Source organism: Hemitrygon akajei, chromosome 2, assembly GCF_048418815.1.
Source record: "Hemitrygon akajei chromosome 2, sHemAka1.3, whole genome shotgun sequence".
Taxonomy (NCBI): domain Eukaryota; kingdom Metazoa; phylum Chordata; class Chondrichthyes; order Myliobatiformes; family Dasyatidae; genus Hemitrygon; species Hemitrygon akajei.
Window position 1 is genome coordinate 190,130,086 of NC_133125.1, and position 17,377 is coordinate 190,147,462.

Here is a 17,377-nt window from a genome sequence, read left to right on the forward strand (position 1 = left end):
TGCGCTCGGTGATTAAGTAGACAGATTAATTTCTGATTTATTGAATGTCAGAAGTTGGAATTCTGGCGGTGGGATTCAAACTTTTGGAGTGGTCCCTCAGTGGCGGCTGTTGCGAGGTCTAAACTATAACGTAATTAGAGTGGTTGGGAGTGGTATGGCAGGGAGATGGGAATCAGGATGATAGAGCTGAGGATGAGCCAGTGGGTTTACGAGTAGATGATGGATGTAAAGCATTAAATTGTACCACAGCAGCAAAGTTCAAAAAGTCGAAGAATGCAGGACTGAAAGTGCTGTATTTAAATGTGCGTAGCATTCAGAATAAGGTGGACAAACTTGCAGTGCAATTAGACATTGGTCATATGATGTGGGCATCGAAGCGTCGTGGTGAAAGGAGGTAACAGTTGGGAGTCTAACATCAAAGGATATACTTTGTATTGAAAGGACAGGCAGGAAGGCATAGGCGGTGGTGTGGCTGTGTTGATAAGAGATGGAATTACATCTTTAGAAAGAGGTGTCATAGAGTCAGAAAATGTTGAATCTATGTGGATGTCATAGGGTCAGAAAATGTTGAATCTATGTGGATGTCATAGGGTCAGAAAATGTTGAATCTATGTGGATGCCGTTAAGAAACTGCAAGGGTAAAAATATACCTGATCCCTCCCTGATGGTAACAGTGAGAAAAGGACATGCCCTGGGTGCTGGAGGTCCTTAATAATGGACACTGCATTTTTGAGACACTGCTCCCTAAAGATGTCCTGGGTACTTTGTAGGCTAGTACACAGGATGGAGCTGACTAGATTTATAACCTTCTGAAGCTTCTTTCAGTCCTGTGCAGTAGCGCCCCCCCCCCCCCATAATGGACAGTGCTGCAGCCTGTCAGAATGCTCTCCACTGTACAACTATAGAAGTCTTTGAGTGTATTTGTTGACATACCAAATCTGTTCAAACTCCTAATAAATTATAGCCACCGTCTTGCCTTCTTTATGACTACATCAATATGTTGGGACCAGGTTAGATCCTCAGAGATCTTGACGCCCAGGAACTTGAAACTGCTCACTCTCTCCACTTCTGATCCCTCTATGAGGATTGGAATATGTTCCTTCATCTTACCCTTCCTGAAGTCCACAATCAGCTCTTCTGTCTTACTGATGTTGAGTGCCAGGTTGTTGCTGCAAACCACTCCACTAGTTGGCATATCTCACTCCTGTATGCCCTCTTGTCACCACCTGAGATTCTACCAACAATGGTTGTATCACCAGCAAATTTGTAGATGGTATTTGATCTATGCCTAGCCACGCAGTCATGGGTATAGAGAGGGTAGAGCAGTGGGCTAAGCACACACCCCTGAGGTGCACCAGTGTTGATCATCAGCAAGGAGGATATGTTATCATCAATCCGGCAAGATTGTGGTCTTCCAGTTAGGAAGTCAAGGATCCAATTGCAGAGGGAGGTACAGAGGCCCAGGTTCTACAACTTTTCAATCAGGATTATGGGAATGATGGTATTAAATGCTGAGCTATAGTTGATTTAACAGCATCCTGACGTAGGTGTTTGTGTTGTCCAGGTGGTTTAAAACCGTGTGGAGAGCCATTGAAATTGCATCTGCCGTTGACCTATTGTGGCATTAGCCAAACTGCAATGGGTCCAGGTCCTTGCTGAGGCCCTTGCTCAGTCTAGTCATGACCAACCTCTCAAAGCATTGCATCACTGTCAATGTGAGTGCTACCAGGCGATAGTCATTAAGGCAGCCCACATTATCCTTCTTAGACACTCGTATAATTGTTGCCTTTTTGAAGCAAGTGGGAACTTCTGTCCATGGCAGCGAGAGGTTGAAAATGTCCTTGAATACTCCCGCTAGTTGGTTGGCACAGGTTTTCAGAGCCTTACCAGGTACTCCATCGGGACCTTCCACCTTATGAGGGTTCACCCTTTTTAAAGACAGCCTAACATCGGCCCCTGAGACAGAGATCACAGGGTCATCAGGTGCAGCAGGGATCTTGCAGACTCTGCCAGAGTTGCTGTGCATCCAATGTCACCTCCAAACTCATTCGAAATTGTCTCTTTGCCCTTAAAATAGCCCTCCATAAATCATACCTGGTTTTTTGCTACAGGCCTGGGTCGCCAGACTTGAATGCCACAGATCCTGCCTTCAGCAGATGACGTACCTCGTGGTTCATCCATGGCTCTTGGTTTGGGAATGTACAGTAAGTCTTTGTGGGCACACACTCATCCACCCAGGCTTTAATGAAGTCGATAACAACTGCAGCATTCTCATCCAGGTTCGAAGATGAATTCCTGAATACAGTCCAGTCCTGTAGGCGTTCCTGTGCTTCCCTTGTCCATACCCTCTTGGTCCTCACTGCTGGTGCTGCAGTCTTCAGTCTCTGCCTGTACTCAGGGAGTAGACGTACAGCCGGGTGATCAGTATTCCCGAAGAGAGGGCGTGGAATAGCACGGTAGGTATTCTTGATGATGGTGTAACAGTGGTCCAGTTTGTTGTTTCCTCTGGTTTTGCAAGTGATCTGTTGATGGTAGTTGCTCAGTGATTTTTTTCAGACTGGCCTGGTTAAAATCTCTCAAAGCGATGGTGAAGGCGTTAGGGTGCCCTGTTTCATGAATGTTGATTCCATTGCTCAGATTGTCAAGTCTGAGTTCTTGTTCTTTGAACATGTGCAGCTTCCCCACTTGAAAGAGATTGAATACGCCTACCCGAAAGTTTTTTTTAACCGGATTCCAATCTATGACCAAACAACTTTTCCTTTTTTTCTCCCCTTTTATTTTTCGCTAGTGCGGCAGTTTTACAGTTCCGTTAGTTATTAGTCAGTCGTCATAAGTCAGTCATTAGGTTAAGTCTAGTCATAAGAAGGTGAAAAAGCTGGCTGCCTCTCGGACTTTGTAGACGAATTCGGACCTGCACCTCCGTTTCTCTAATGGACCGTCATGGCCTCCGTGGGCGAACTCTCTCGAAGGTTCACGAGCTCTTCTTAAGGCCCGAGAAGTGCCTGCGCACGATGCTCCCGTGGCGAAGTTAACCCCAATGCAGTGACACAGCGCAAGTTATTTAAAGTTCGGCATCTTATCACGATTCCAACGCTGCTCCTGGACAGCCGCTGTGGCGCTGCGGGGTCTGCCCAAATGTTCCGGGAAGAAGCAGCACTCAGGCAACAACACACACAAAATGCTGGTAGAACACAGCAGGCCAGGCAGCATCTATAGGGAGAAGCATTTTGAAATTTCCAGCATCTGCAGATTTCCTCGTGTTAGCACTCAGGCAGTAGGTTCCCTCCAGTCTATCAGTGAATTCTTGCTCTGACTTTAAAATTTTATTTTCTTTTGCCTCTAGGTCCCAATACTTTCCAGAAATTCAAGTTTGACTTGACATAGATCATCTAAAGCCTGCTTGGCATTGGCCTGAGGTGGAATGTAACTGCTACCAAAATGACCCCAGAGAACTCCCATGGTAGATAAAAAGAACGGCACTTTACTGCTAGATATTCCAGGTCTGGTGAGCAAAATTGGAACAGCACCGCGAATGCAGGGGGATCTCATTGAAACCTACTGAATGTTAAAAGGACTAGATAGGGTAGATGTGGAGAGAATGTTTCCTTTGGTGGGGGTATCCAGAACTAGAGGGCACAGCTTCAAAACTGAGGGGTGACCTTTTAGAACAGAGGTAAGGAGGAAATTTTTAGCCAGAGAGTAGTGAACCTATGGAATACTCTACCACAGACAGCGGTGGAGGGCAAGTCTGTGGGTATATTGAAAGCGGACTTTGACTGTTTTGGTCAGAGCATCAAAGGATATGGTGAGAAGGTAAGTGGTGGGGTTGAGTGGGATCGGACTGAATGGCTTAATTTTTCTCCTGTGTCTTCTGGGAACTGAGCAGGCGTGTGAATTTAACCATTGATGGTGTGTCGCCTGCCTTCCCATGATGCAGCAGTCACTTAGCATCGCCCCTCCTGCCGTGTGGCACTCCATCAGTGATGCCCCTCCTGCGACTGGCACTCTCTTGACACTAGCCTCCCGCCACGTGGTGCTCCCTCGGCACCACCCCCTTTCCCCGAGGCCATGCTCCTTAGTGATCAATCTCCCGATAGCCTGCAATATTGCTCTAAACTTCCCATTCCACTCTCACTCACACTCTAACCAGTTAGTGACAATCTCCTGTCAGGGCCCATTGGAGCCTTGCAGACTCTGTATTGAATTCAGCACTTCCAGTCACTCTTGGTTTATAGCCAGGCTCCAGATCCAGACAGACAGACATACTTTATTGATCCCGAGGGAAATTGGGTTTCGTTAGTCACACCAACCAAGAATAGTGTAGAAATATAGCAATATAACACCATAAATAATTAAATAATAATAAGTAAATAATTCCAAGTGGAAATGAGTCCAGGACCAGCCTATTGGCTCAGGGTGTCTGACACTCCGAGGGAGGAGTTGTAAAGTTTGATGGCTACAGGCAGGAATGACTTCCTATGACGCCCGGGTGGAGACTCACCAGGCAGACCCGGGTGGAGACTCACCAGGCAGACCCGGGTGGAGACTCACCAGGCAGACCCGGGTGGAGACTCACCAGGCAGACCCGGGTGGAGACTCACCAGGCAGACCCGGGTGGAGACTCACCAGGCAGACCCGGGTGGAGACTCACCAGGCAGACCCGGGTGGAGACTCACCAGGCAGACCCGGGTGGAGACTCACCAGACAGACCCGGGTGGAGACTCACCAGACAGACCCGGGTGGAGACTCACCAGGCAGACCCGGGTGGAGACTCACCAGGCAGACCCGGGTGGAGACTCACCAGGCAGACCCGGGTGGAGACTCACCAGACAGACCCGGGTGGAGACTCACCAGGCAGACCCGGGTGGAGACTCACCAGACAGACCCGGGTGGAGACTCACCAGGCAGACCCGGGTGGAGACTCACCAGACAGACCCGGGTGGAGACTCACCAGGCAGACCCGGGTGGAGACTCACCAGACAGACCCGGGTGGAGACTCACCAGACAGACCCGGGTGGAGACTCACCAGACAGACCCGGGTGGAGACTCACCAGACAGACCCGGGTGGAGACTCACCAGGCAGACCCGGGTGGAGACTCACCAGGCAGACCCGGGTGGAGACTCACCAGGCAGACCCGGGTGGAGACTCACCAGACAGACCCGGGTGGAGACTCACCAGACAGACCCGGGTGGAGACTCACCAGGCAGACCCGGGTGGAGACTCACCAGGCAGACCCGGGTGGAGACTCACCAGGCAGACCCGGGTGGAGACTCACCAGGCAGACCCGGGTGGAGACTCACCAGACAGACCCGGGTGGAGACTCACCAGACAGACCCGGGTGGAGACTCACCAGGCAGACCCGGGTGGAGACTCACCAGACAGACCCGGGTGGAGACTCACCAGGCAGACCCGGGTGGAGACTCACCAGGCAGACCCGGGTGGAGACTCACCAGGCAGACCCGGGTGGAGACTCACCAGACAGACCCGGGTGGAGACTCACCAGACAGACCCGGGTGGAGACTCACCAGACAGACCCGGGTGGAGACTCACCAGGCAGACCCGGGTGGAGACTCACCAGGCAGACCCGGGTGGAGACTCACCAGACAGACCCGGGTGGAGACTCACCAGGCAGATGGCCACCACACGCAGCCCCCAGGGAAGCCGCCAAGCCCGAGTGGATACTCACACAAACACATGGGCGCCATGCCACTCCAGACGCCCGGCTCCATGCACTGCCTAATGGTCGATCCCACCAACACCAGACCGCTATTGCAATAGTACTGGACCTTGTCTCCAATGTTGTATCTCGTTCCAGCTTTCCTGCCGCCCGCCGGAATCCCCGGATGAGAGCATTCTTGCACTTGAAAGGTACAGGATAAGGCATTAGAGGCAAGGGCACAAGTGCACAGTAAGTAGTGTACATACACACGCCCACACACGCCAGGAAAGGGCGAGTATCATTGTAAAGGGCCAGTCCATCATCATGCTCATCGACTGTTTGTCCCACCCTCATCAGGGAGAGCATCCACGTAGCATCCATGCCAGGACCACCAGACCCAAAAACAGTTACTTTTCCCAAGTGGTAAAGTTGTCCAACAGCTTCACCCATTAACCCACCCCTCCACACCCCCAACCACCTTTAATTTATCACTTGCTGTCTGAGTCACCCTACATACAGACACAACCATGCCTAATGCCATTTTACAGACATACAATCTATGTACATAACCTAACTTATGTATTTATAATTATGGTGTTCTTAATCTTACTGCAATTTTTTGTGCTACATTGGATACAGAGACAATTAATACATTCTCCTTTACACTATGCACTGGAAATGATATTAAACAATCATCCATTGATCCTGGTAATGAAAGGGTTAATGTATGAGGAGCGTTTGATGGCTGAGGCTGTACTCTAATTCAGAAGAATGAGGGGAGGGGAGAATCTCACTGAAACTTCATCAAATATCGAATGGCTGACATTGAGTCGATGTGAAAAGGATGTTTCCTTTCGTTCGAGAGTCTAAGATCAGAGGGCACAGCCTCAGACAATCATAAGACAAAGGAGCAGAATTAGGCCATTTGGCCCATCTAGTCTGCTCCGCCTTTCAATTATGGCTGACCTGTCCTTCCTCTCCTCGGCCTTCTCCCGATAACATTTGACGCCGTGTCTGATTAAGAACCTATCAATCTCTGCCTTAAATACACCCAATGACCTGTCCTCTACAGCTGTCTGTGGTAACAAATTCCACAAATTCACCAACCGCTGGCTAAAGAAACTTCTCCACATCTGTGTTTCAAACAGACAACTCCTCTATCCTGAGGTTGTGCCCTCTTATCCCAGACACCCCCACCATGGGAATCTACTCTAAGACTTTCAACATGCAAAGGATTTCAATGAGATCCCCCCCCCCCCCCCCCCGTCCTTCTAAATTACATCGTATAAACCCAGGGCCATCAAACATTCTTCATATGATAACCCTTTCATTCCCAGAGTCATCCTCGTGAACCTCCTCTAGACCCTCTCCAATGTCGGCACATCTTTACTTTGATGAAGAGCCCAAATCTGTTCACAATACAGTCGGCCTTCACTAACCCGACTACCTGTAATCGGTTCCTTCGATAATCCAGCACTAATTTCAAATTTTCCATGCAACTGTAATTTCCAATTTCCCGGGCCACTGCACCAATCTGCTGCGCATCGTTTTGGCTGCTCACATGTTGGCGCGCTCTTGTAAGCACAGACAGGCGATTCCTGCTTGTTTTCCTGCATTTATTAATATCATTTGCGTGAGGCACGGCCACCCGGCACCCGCTCGTCTCACCCACCAGCGGCGGGGGAGCTGGCACGCCTGGTGACCCGCTAAATTTAAGCATATTACTAAGCGGAGGAAAAGAAAATAACGAGGATTCCCTCAGTAACTGCGAGTGAAGAGGGAAGGGCCCAGCGCTGAATCCCCGACCGCCTGGCGGACGCGTGAAATGTGGCGTATAGAAGACCTTCTTTCTCCGACTTCTGCTTCTGCTCACCCAGATGTGCTGCCACCAACATCAACAGTTTTTGGAGAAACTGTTGAGCCAGTTTCAGCACCAGTTCCTGATGCTTCACTCATTTTTCAGGATGAAGATGTTGATGATCCTGACAACCCCACACTTGTAGACATGTAACTTTGCCTGAAGGCATATTAAACGTCTCACTTTAGAAGTAGAAGTGCTCAACTGTTCTGTATAAGTTAATTCCTGTACATTTACCTGTACCCTTTATTTATCTGTGCCTGTACAGTATATTACTTTATTAAAATTTCACTTGCTACTCATTTAATATTTCTGTTTCATTATTATCTAACGTACTGATTTATATGATATTTTAAAGGTATGATGAGGCGGTTAGCTATTGCTTAATGTGATCCTTCTGTAATTCAGCATTTTCACTAATCCAGCACTCCTCAGGTCCCAATGGTGCCGGATTACAGAAGGTTAAACTGTACTCACTGGTGATGCCTCACCAGTGTCCTATAAAGCCTCAGCATCACAGCCCTGCTCTTGTCTTCTAGACCTCTTGAAATGAACGCTAACATTGCATTTGCCTTCCTCACCACCAATTCTACCTGCAAGTTAATCTTTAGGGTATCCTGCACAAGGACACCCAAGTCCCTTTGCATCTCAGAGTTTTGGATTTTCTCCCCATTTTGAAAATAGTCTGAACATTTATTTTTACTACCAAAATCTCTACTACCATGAATTTTTCAAGATTTTATTTCATTTGCCACTTTCTTGACAACTCTCCTAATCAGTCTAAGTCCTTCTGCAACCTACCTGTTTCCTCAACACTACCTGGCCCTCCACCAACCTTCATATTATCTGCAAACTTGGCAACAAAGCCATCGATTCCATCATCTAAATCATTGACATACAACATAAACAGAAGTGGTCCCAACGCCGACCCCAGTGGAACACTACTAGTCTCTAGCAGCCAACTAGAAAAGGATCCTTTTATTCCCATTAACAACACACACAAAATGCTGGTAGAACACAGCAGGCCAGGCAGCATCTATAGGGAGAAGCGATGTCGACGTTTCGGGCCGAGACCCTTCGTCAGGACTAACCGAAAGGAAAGATAGTAAGAGATTTGAAAGTAGAGGGGGGAGGGGGAAATGTGAAATGATAGGAGAAGACCGGAGGGGGTGGGATGAAGCTAAGAGCTGGAAAGGTGATTGGCGAAAGTGATACAGAGCTGGAGAAGGGCAAGGATCTTGGGACGGGAGGCCTCGGGAGAAAGAATTGCTGCCTCCTCCAATTAGCCATTGCTCTAGCCATGTTAGTAACTTTCCTCTCAACTTGGTAAGCAGCCACATGTGTAGCACCTTATCAAACGACTTCTGAAAGTCCAAATAATACAAGGGGTGATTGATAAGTTCATGGCCTAAGGTAGAAGGAGATGAGTTATACAGCTCTCGTTACATGCACATGCAGTTCAACTCTTTGATTATGTAGAAAGTTTGAAGTTAATAATTCATCTCCTTCTATCTTAAGCCATGAACTTATCAATCACCCCTGATAAATCATTAACTTCAAACTTTCTGCATAATCACTCAAAGAGTTGAATTGCATGTGCATGTAACGAGAGCTGTATAACTCATCTCATTCTACCTTAGGCCACAAACTTATCAATCACCCCTGCTGTGGACACATTCTGGAAGCCCAAGATCCGTATGCTCCACGACCGCTGGGCTAAGTGTGTAAATGTAGGAGGGGACTATGTTGAAAAATAGTGCTAGGTTTTCTAAAATTGACTCCTTCTACCTCAGGCCATGAACTTATCAATCACCCCTCGTATAACATCCACTACATCCCCTTTATCTATCCTACTTGTAATCTCTTCAATAGGTTTGTCAGCAGGGTTTTCTCTGAATGAAACCATGCTGACTTTATCCAATCTTGTCCTGTGTCACCAACTACTCCATCACCTCATCCTTAACAATTGACTCCAACATCTTCCCAACCACTGAGGTCAGGCTAACTGGTCTATAATTTCCTTTCTGCTGCCTCCCTCCTTTCTTAAAGAGTGTAGTGACATTTGCAATTTTGCAGTCCTCTGGCACCATGCCAGAGTCCAGTTATTTTTGAAAGATCATTGATAATGCCGCCACAATCTCTAACGCTATCTCTTTCAGCACCCCAGGGTGCAGTTCATCTGGTCCGGGTGACTTATGCACCCTTAGGTCTTTCAGCTTTTTGAGCACCTTCTCCCTTGTAATAGTGATTGCACTCACTTCTGTTCCCTCACACACTTCAACACCTCGCACACTGTTAGTGTCTTCCACAGTAACAACTGATGCAAAATTGGTTCACCTGCCATCTCCTTGTCCCCCAGTTTTTATTTTTCTGGCCTCATTTGCTCGTGGTCCTGTATCCACTCACATCTCTCTTTTAATCTTTACAAACATGAAAAAGATTTTTCTATCCACCTTAATAGTATTCGCTAGCTTGCTTCCATATTTCATCTTTTCCCTCGTAATGATTATTTTAGTCAAGTCAAGTCAACTTTTATTGTCATTTCGACCATAACTGCTGGTACAGTGCATAGTAAAAATGAGACAACGTTTTTCAGGACCATGGCGTTACATGACACAGTACAAAACATGACATTACAAAACATTAGTTGCATTCTGTAAGTTTTTAAAAGCTTCCAAATTTTCTGTCTTCCGCTAACTTTTGCTTTATTTTATGCCCCCTTTTGCTTTGACTTCCCTATCAGCCACAGTTGTACTATTTTGCCATTTGAGTATTTCTTTGTTAGACCACAAGACCTTATGACATGGGATCAGAATTAGGCCATTTGGCCCATCGATTCTGCTCTGCCATTCGATCGTGGCTGATCCTTTTTTCCCCTCAGCCACACTCCCTGGCCTTTCCAGAACCTTTGATGCCATGTTCAATCAAGAACCTATCATTCTCTGCCTTAAATACACCCAACAAACTGGCATCCACAGCTGCCTGTGGTAACAAATTCCACAAATACATCACCCTCTGGCTAAAGAAATTTCTCCACATCTGTTTTAAATCAAAGCCCCTCTACCCTGAGACTGGCCCACCATGAGAAGCATCCTTTCCATATCTACTCTGTCATTCAAAAGGTTTGAATGATAGTTTTTGGAATACATCTATCCTGCACCTTCCTCGTTTTCCCCAGAAACTCAAGCCACTGTTTCTCTGCTGTCACCTCTGCCAGCATCTCCTTTGATGTGCTTGGATGTGGGACATGCTGATGCATAACCATTGAAATCCGTGTTAAAGGTCCCTCACTGACATGCATTGTTTCTGACAAGGAAAGTTCTGTTTACAGACATAGAGCATTACAGCACAATATGGCCCACTATGCTGTGCCAACTTTTTAAACCTACTCCAAAATTAATTCAACCCCTTCCTCCCACACAGCCCTTCGTTTTCACATCAACATATCACCGCCCGATCAACACGCATCCATCTCAGAGGTTTTTAAACGTCCCTAAAACCATCACCAAATATCCACACACTTGCCACTCCATGTACAAATAAACTGCGTCTGACGTCTCTATACTTTCCTCCTGTCACCATAAAGTTATACCCTCTTGTACACTGCCCTGACAGAAAGTCTCTGGCTGTCCATGGCTTTTATCTTGTACACATCTCAACATCCTTCGCTCCAAAGTAAAAACCTCTAGCACGCTCAACCTATCCTCAATAAGACACCCTCTCTAATCCAGATAGCCTCCTGGGAAATCTCCTCTGCACCCTCTCTAATCCAGATAGCCTCCTGGTGAATCTCCTCTGCACCCTCTCTAATCCAGGCAGCCTCCTGGTAAATCTCCTCTGCACCCTCTCTAATCCAGGCAGCATCCTGGTGAATCTCCTCTGCACCCTCTCTAATCCAGGCAGCCTCCTGGTAAATCTCCTCTGCACCCTCTCTAATCCAGACAGCATCCTGGTGAATCTCCTCTGCACCCTCTCTAATCCAGGCAGCATCCTGGTGAATCTCCTCTGCACCCTCTCTAATCCAGGCAGCATCCTGGTCAATCTCCTCTGCACACTCTCTAATCCAGATAGCCTCCTGGTAAATCTCTTCTGCACCCTCTCTAATCCAGGCAGCACCCTGGTAAATCTCCTCTGCACCCTCTCGAATCCAGAGGGTATCCTGGTCAATCTCCTCTGCACCCTCTCTAATCCAGGCGGCATCCTGGTGAATCTCCTCTGCACCCTCTCTAATCCAGGCAGCATCCTGGTCAATCTCCTCTGCACCCTCTCTAATCCAGGCGGCATCCTGGTGAATCTCCTCTGCACCCTCTCTAATCCAGGCAGCATCCTGGTAAATCTCCTCTGCACCCTCTCTAATCCAGATAGCCTCCTGGTAAATCTCCTCTGCACCCTCTCTAATCCAGGCAGCCTCCTGGGAAATCTCCTCTGCACCCTCTCTAATCCAGGCAGCATCCTGGTAAATCTCCTCTGCACCCTCTCTAATCCAGGCAGCCTCCTGGTAAATCTCCTCTGCACCCTCTCTAATCCAGATAGCCTCCTGGTGAATCTCCTCTGCACCCTCTCTAATCCAGGCAGCATCCTGGTGAATCTCCTCTGCACCCTCTCTAATCCAGATAGCCTCCTGGTGAATCTCCTCTGCACCCTCTCTAATCCAGGCAGCCTCCTGGTAAATCTCCTCTGCACCCTATCTAATCCAGGCAGCATCCTGGTGAATCTCCTCTGCACCCTCTCTAATCCAGGCAGCCTCCTGGTAAATCTCCTCTGCACCCTCTCTAATCCAGACAGCATCCTGGTGAATCTCCTCTGCACCCTCTCTAATCCAGGCAGCATCCTGGTAAATCTCCTCTGCACCCTCTCTAATCCAGAGGGTATCCTGGTCAATCTCCTCTGCACCCTCTCTAATCCAGGCGGCATCCTGGTGAATCTCCTCTGCACCCTCTCTAATCCAGGCAGCATCCTGGTAAATCTCCTCTGCACCCTCTCTAATCCAGATAGCATCCTGGTCAATCTCCTCTGCACCCTCTCTAATCCAGATAGCCTCCTGGTAAATCTCCTCTGCACCCTCTCTAATCCAGGCAGCATCCTGGTGAATCTCCTCTGCACCCTCTCTAATCCAGATAGCCTCCTGGTAAATCTCCTCTGCACCCTCTCTAATCCAGGCAGCCTCCTGGGAAATCTCCTCTGCACCCTCTCTAATCCAGGCAGCATCCTGGTAAATCTCCTCTGCACCCTCTCTAATCCAGGCAGCATCCTGGTAAATCTCCTCTACACCCACTCTAATCCAGGCAGCCTCCTGGTAAATCTCCTCTGCACCCTCTCTAATCCAGATAGCCTCCTGGTGAATCTCCTCTGCACCCTCTCTAATCCTGGTGAATCTCCTCTGCACCCTCTCTAATCCAGATAGCCTCCTGGTGAATCTCTTCTGCACCCTCTCTAATCCAGGCAGCATCCTGGTAAATCTCCTCTGCACCCTCTCTAATCCAGACAGCATCCTGGTGAATCACCTCTGCACCCTCTCTAATCCAGGCAGCATCCTGGTGAATCTCCTCTGCACCCTCTCTAATCCAGGCAGCATCCTGGTGAATCTCCTCTGCACCCTCTCTAATCCAGATAGCCTCCTGGTGAATCTCCTCTGCACCCTCTCTAATCCAGGCAGCATCCTGGTAAATCTCCTCTGCACCCTCTCTAATCCAGATAGCATCCTGGTAAATCTCCTCTGCACCCTCTCTAATCCAGATAGCCTCCTGGTAAATCTCCTCTGCACCCTCTCTAATCCAGATAGCCTCCTGGTAAATCTCCTCTGCACCCTCTCTAATCCAGACAGCCTCCTGGTAAATCTCCTCTGCACCCTCTCTAATCCAGATAGCCTCCTGGGAAATCTCCTCTGCACCCTCTCTAATCCAGATAGCCTCCTGGTAAATCTCCTCTGCACCCTCTCTAATCCAGGCAGCCTCCTGGGAAATCTCCTCTGCACCCTCTCTAATCCAGATAGCCTCCTGGTAAATCTCCTCTGCACCCTCTCTAATCCAGATAGCCTCCTGGGAAATCTCCTCTGCACCCTCTCTAATCCAGATAGCCTCCTGGTAAATCTCCTCTGCACCCTCTCTAATCCAGATAGCCTCCTGGTAAATCTCCTCTGCACCCTCTCTAATCCAGACAGCATCCTGGTAAATCTCCTCTGCACCCTCTCTAATCCAGGCAGCATCCTGGTAAATCTCCTCTGCACCCACTCTAATCCAGGCAGCCTCCTGGTAAATCTCCTCTGCACCCTCTCTAATCCAGATAGCCTCCTGGTGAATCTCCTCTGCACCCTCTCTAATCCAGATAGCCTCCTGGTGAATCTCCTCTGCACCCTCTCTAATCCAGGCAGCATCCTGGTGAATCTCCTCTGCACCCTCTCTAATCCAGATAGCCTCCTGGTGAATCTCTTCTGCACGCTCTCTAATCCAGGCAGCATCCTGGTAAATCTCCTCTGCACCCTCTCTAATCCAGACAGCACCCTGGTAAATCTCCTCTGCACCCTCTCTAATCCAGGCAGCATCCTGGTGAATCTCCTCTGCACCCTCTCTAATCCAGGCAGCATCCTGGTGAATCTCCTCTGCACCCTCTCTAATCCAGATAGCCTCCTGGTGAATCTCCTCTGCACCCTCTCTAATCCAGGCAGCATCCTGGTAAATCTCCTCTGCACCCTCTCTAATCCAGATAGCATCCTGGTAAATCTCCTCTGCACCCTCTCTAATCCAGATAGCCTCCTGGTAAATCTCCTCTGCACCCTCTCTAATCCAGATAGCCTCCTGGTAAATCTCCTCTGCACCCTCTCTAATCCAGACAGCCTCCTGGTAAATCTCCTCTGCACCCTCTCTAATCCAGATAGCCTCCTGGGAAATCTCCTCTGCACCCTCTCTAATCCAGATAGCCTCCTGGTAAATCTCCTCTGCACCCTCTCTAATCCAGGCAGCCTCCTGGGAAATCTCCTCTGCACCCTCTCTAATCCAGATAGCCTCCTGGTAAATCTCCTCTGCACCCTCTCTAATCCAGATAGCCTCCTGGGAAATCTCCTCTGCACCCTCTCTAATCCAGAGAGCCTCCTGGTAAATCTCCTCTGCACCCTCTCTAATCCAGATAGCCTCCTGGTAAATCTCCTCTGCACCCTCTCTAATCCAGACAGCATCCTGGTAAATCTCCTCTGCACCCTCTCTAATCCAGGCAGCATCCTGGTCAATCTCCTCTGCACCCTCTCTAATCCAGGCAGCATCCTGGTAAATCTCCTCTGCACCCTCTCTAATCCAGACAGCATCCTGGTAAATCTCCTCTGCACCCTCTCTAATCCAGATAGCCTCCTGGTCAATCTCCTCTGCACCCTCTCTAATCCAGATAGCCTCCTGGTAAATCTCCTCTGCACCCTCTCTAATCCAGATAGCCTCCTGGTAAATCTCCTCTGCACCCTCTCTAATCCAGGCAGCATCCTGGTGAATCTCCTCTGCACCCTCTCTAATCCAGGCAGCATCGTGGTGAATCTCCTCTGCACCCTCTCTAATCCAGGCAGCATCCTGGTAAATCTCCTCTGCACCCTCTCTAATCCAGGCAGCATCCTGGTCAATCTCCTCTGCACCCTCTCTAATCCAGGCAGCGTCCTGGTAAATCTCCTCTGCATCCTCTCTAATCCAGGCAGCATCCTGGTGAATCTCCTCTGCACACTCTCTAATCCAGGCAGCATCCTGGTAACTCTCCTCTGCACCCTCTCTAATCCAGACAGCATCCTGGTGAATCTCCTCTGCACCCTCTCTAATCCAGGCAGCACCCTGGTAAATCTCCTCTGCACCCTCTCTAATCCAGATAGCCTCCTGGTAAATCTCCTCTGCACCCTCTCTAATCCAGATAGCCTCCTGGTAAATCTCCTCTGCACCCTCTCTAATCCAGATAGCCTCCTGGTAAATCTCCTCTGCACACTCTCTAATCCAGGCAGCATCCTGGTAACTCTCCTCTGCACCCTCTCTAATCCAGGCAGCATCCTGGTAAATCTCCTCTGCACCCTCTCTAATCCAGGCAGCACCCTGGTAAATCTCCTCTGCACCCTCTCTAATCCAGGCAGCATCCTGGTAACTCTCCTCTGCACCCTCTCTAATCCAGACAGCATCCTGGTGAATCTCCTCTGCACCCTCTCTAATCCAGGCAGCATCCTGGTAAATCTCCTCTGCACCTTCTCTAATCCAGGTAGCATCCTGGTGAATCTCCTCTGCACCCTCTCTAATCCAGATAGCCTCCTGGTAAATCTCCTCTGCACCCTCTCTAATCCAGATAGCCTCCTGGTAAATCTCCTCTGCACCCTCTCTAATCCAGGCAGCGTCCTGGTCAATCTCCTCTGCACCCTCTCTAATCCAGGCAGCATCCTGGTAAATCTCCTCTGCACCCTCTCTAATCCAGGCAGCATCCTGGTGAATCTCCTCTGCACCCTCTCTAATCCAGATAGCCTCCTGGTAAATCTCCTCTGCACCCTCGCTAATCCAGATAGCCTCCTGGTAAATCTCCTCTGCACCCTCTCTAATCCAGGCAGCGTCCTGGTCAATCTCCTCTGCACCCTCTCTAATCCAGGCAGCATCCTGGTGAATCTCCTCTGCACCCTCTCTAATCCAGATAGCCTCCTGGTAAATCTCCTCTGCACCCTCTCTAATCCAGATAGCCTCCTGGTAAATCTCCTCTGCACCCTCTCTAATCCTGGCAGCGTCCTGGTAAATCTCCTCTGCACCCTCTCTAATCCAGATAGCCTCCTGGTAAATCTCCTCTGCACCCTCTCTAAAGCTTCCACATTCTTTCTATAATGAGATGACCAGAGCTGAACAAGGGTTTTATAGACCTGCAATGTCTAGAATTAAGACTAACACATCATACGCCTTCTTAACCTCCCTATCAACTTGTGTGGCACCTTTGAGGAACCTATGGACGTGGACTCCAGGATCTCTCTGTGATTAAAGTTGTACTCTGCCTCAAGTTCGACCTTCCAAAATGAATCATTTCACATTTTTTGGGGTTGAACTCCACCTGCCATCTCTCAGTTCAACTCTGCATCCTGTCAATGTTCCACTGTAACCTACAACAGCCTTCTACACTATCCACAACTCCACCAACCTTCATGTCATCTGCAAACTTCCTAACCTACCTTCCACTTCCTCATCCAAGCTGTTTATAAAAATCACAAAGAGCAGGTGTCTCACAATGGATCCCTGTGAAACACCTGTAGCCATGCATATCCAGGCACATATCACTCCATCTACAACCACCCTCTGTTTCCTATGGATAACTCTAAATCCAGACTGCCAAGTCTCCCAGGATCTCGTGCCTTCTGACATTATGAATGAGCCTACCAAGTAAGGCCTTGCTCAACTTACTAAAATCCATATACACCACATCCACAGTTCTATCTTTGTCAACATGATTTGGTAGTCAGAGTAGGCTCAATTCTCAAGAATGAATCAATACATAACCTGGGGACCACCTTTATGTTGGGCTTTCAACTGAACCTTCTCACTTCCCTGTTAATAAACTACTTCTACCACCCACTTGCCCACTCATTTATCCTGTCCATATCCTTTTGATTCCAAGGCCAACCTTTATAGAAGATGAACTTACATCCTGTGGTACAGACAGCATTGGTCCCATTCCAACGACCGTTCTTCATGCACGTTCTCTTCTGTGAACCTTTAAGGATGTACCCGTCGTAACAGTCAAATGAAGCAGTCTCTCCCTGTACAAAGGACAAGTTCCCGGGGTAGACAGTTCCATCTTCGAGTACAGGAGCTGGACATTCTAACGCTGAGAAAGGTGAAAGCTGATGTTACATTGAGGCAGTTAGTAGTTAGGC

The 17,377-nt window shown here is 48.6% G+C and overlaps 1 protein-coding gene across 1 annotated transcript in view; it reads right to left on the reverse strand.

Annotated features, from left to right (window-relative positions):
• LOC140719223 (complement factor B-like) overlaps positions 1–17,377 on the reverse strand; it is a 231,626-nt gene that overhangs the window by 199,904 nt on the left and 14,345 nt on the right. The window contains exons 3-4 of the mRNA XM_073033681.1: positions 17,146–17,328; positions 5,688–5,861 (exon numbers count right to left, since the gene is read on the reverse strand). Of these exons, the coding sequence (XP_072889782.1) occupies positions 5,688–5,861; positions 17,146–17,328 (357 nt within the window). The remainder of the gene's footprint in view (positions 1–5,687; positions 5,862–17,145; positions 17,329–17,377) is intronic.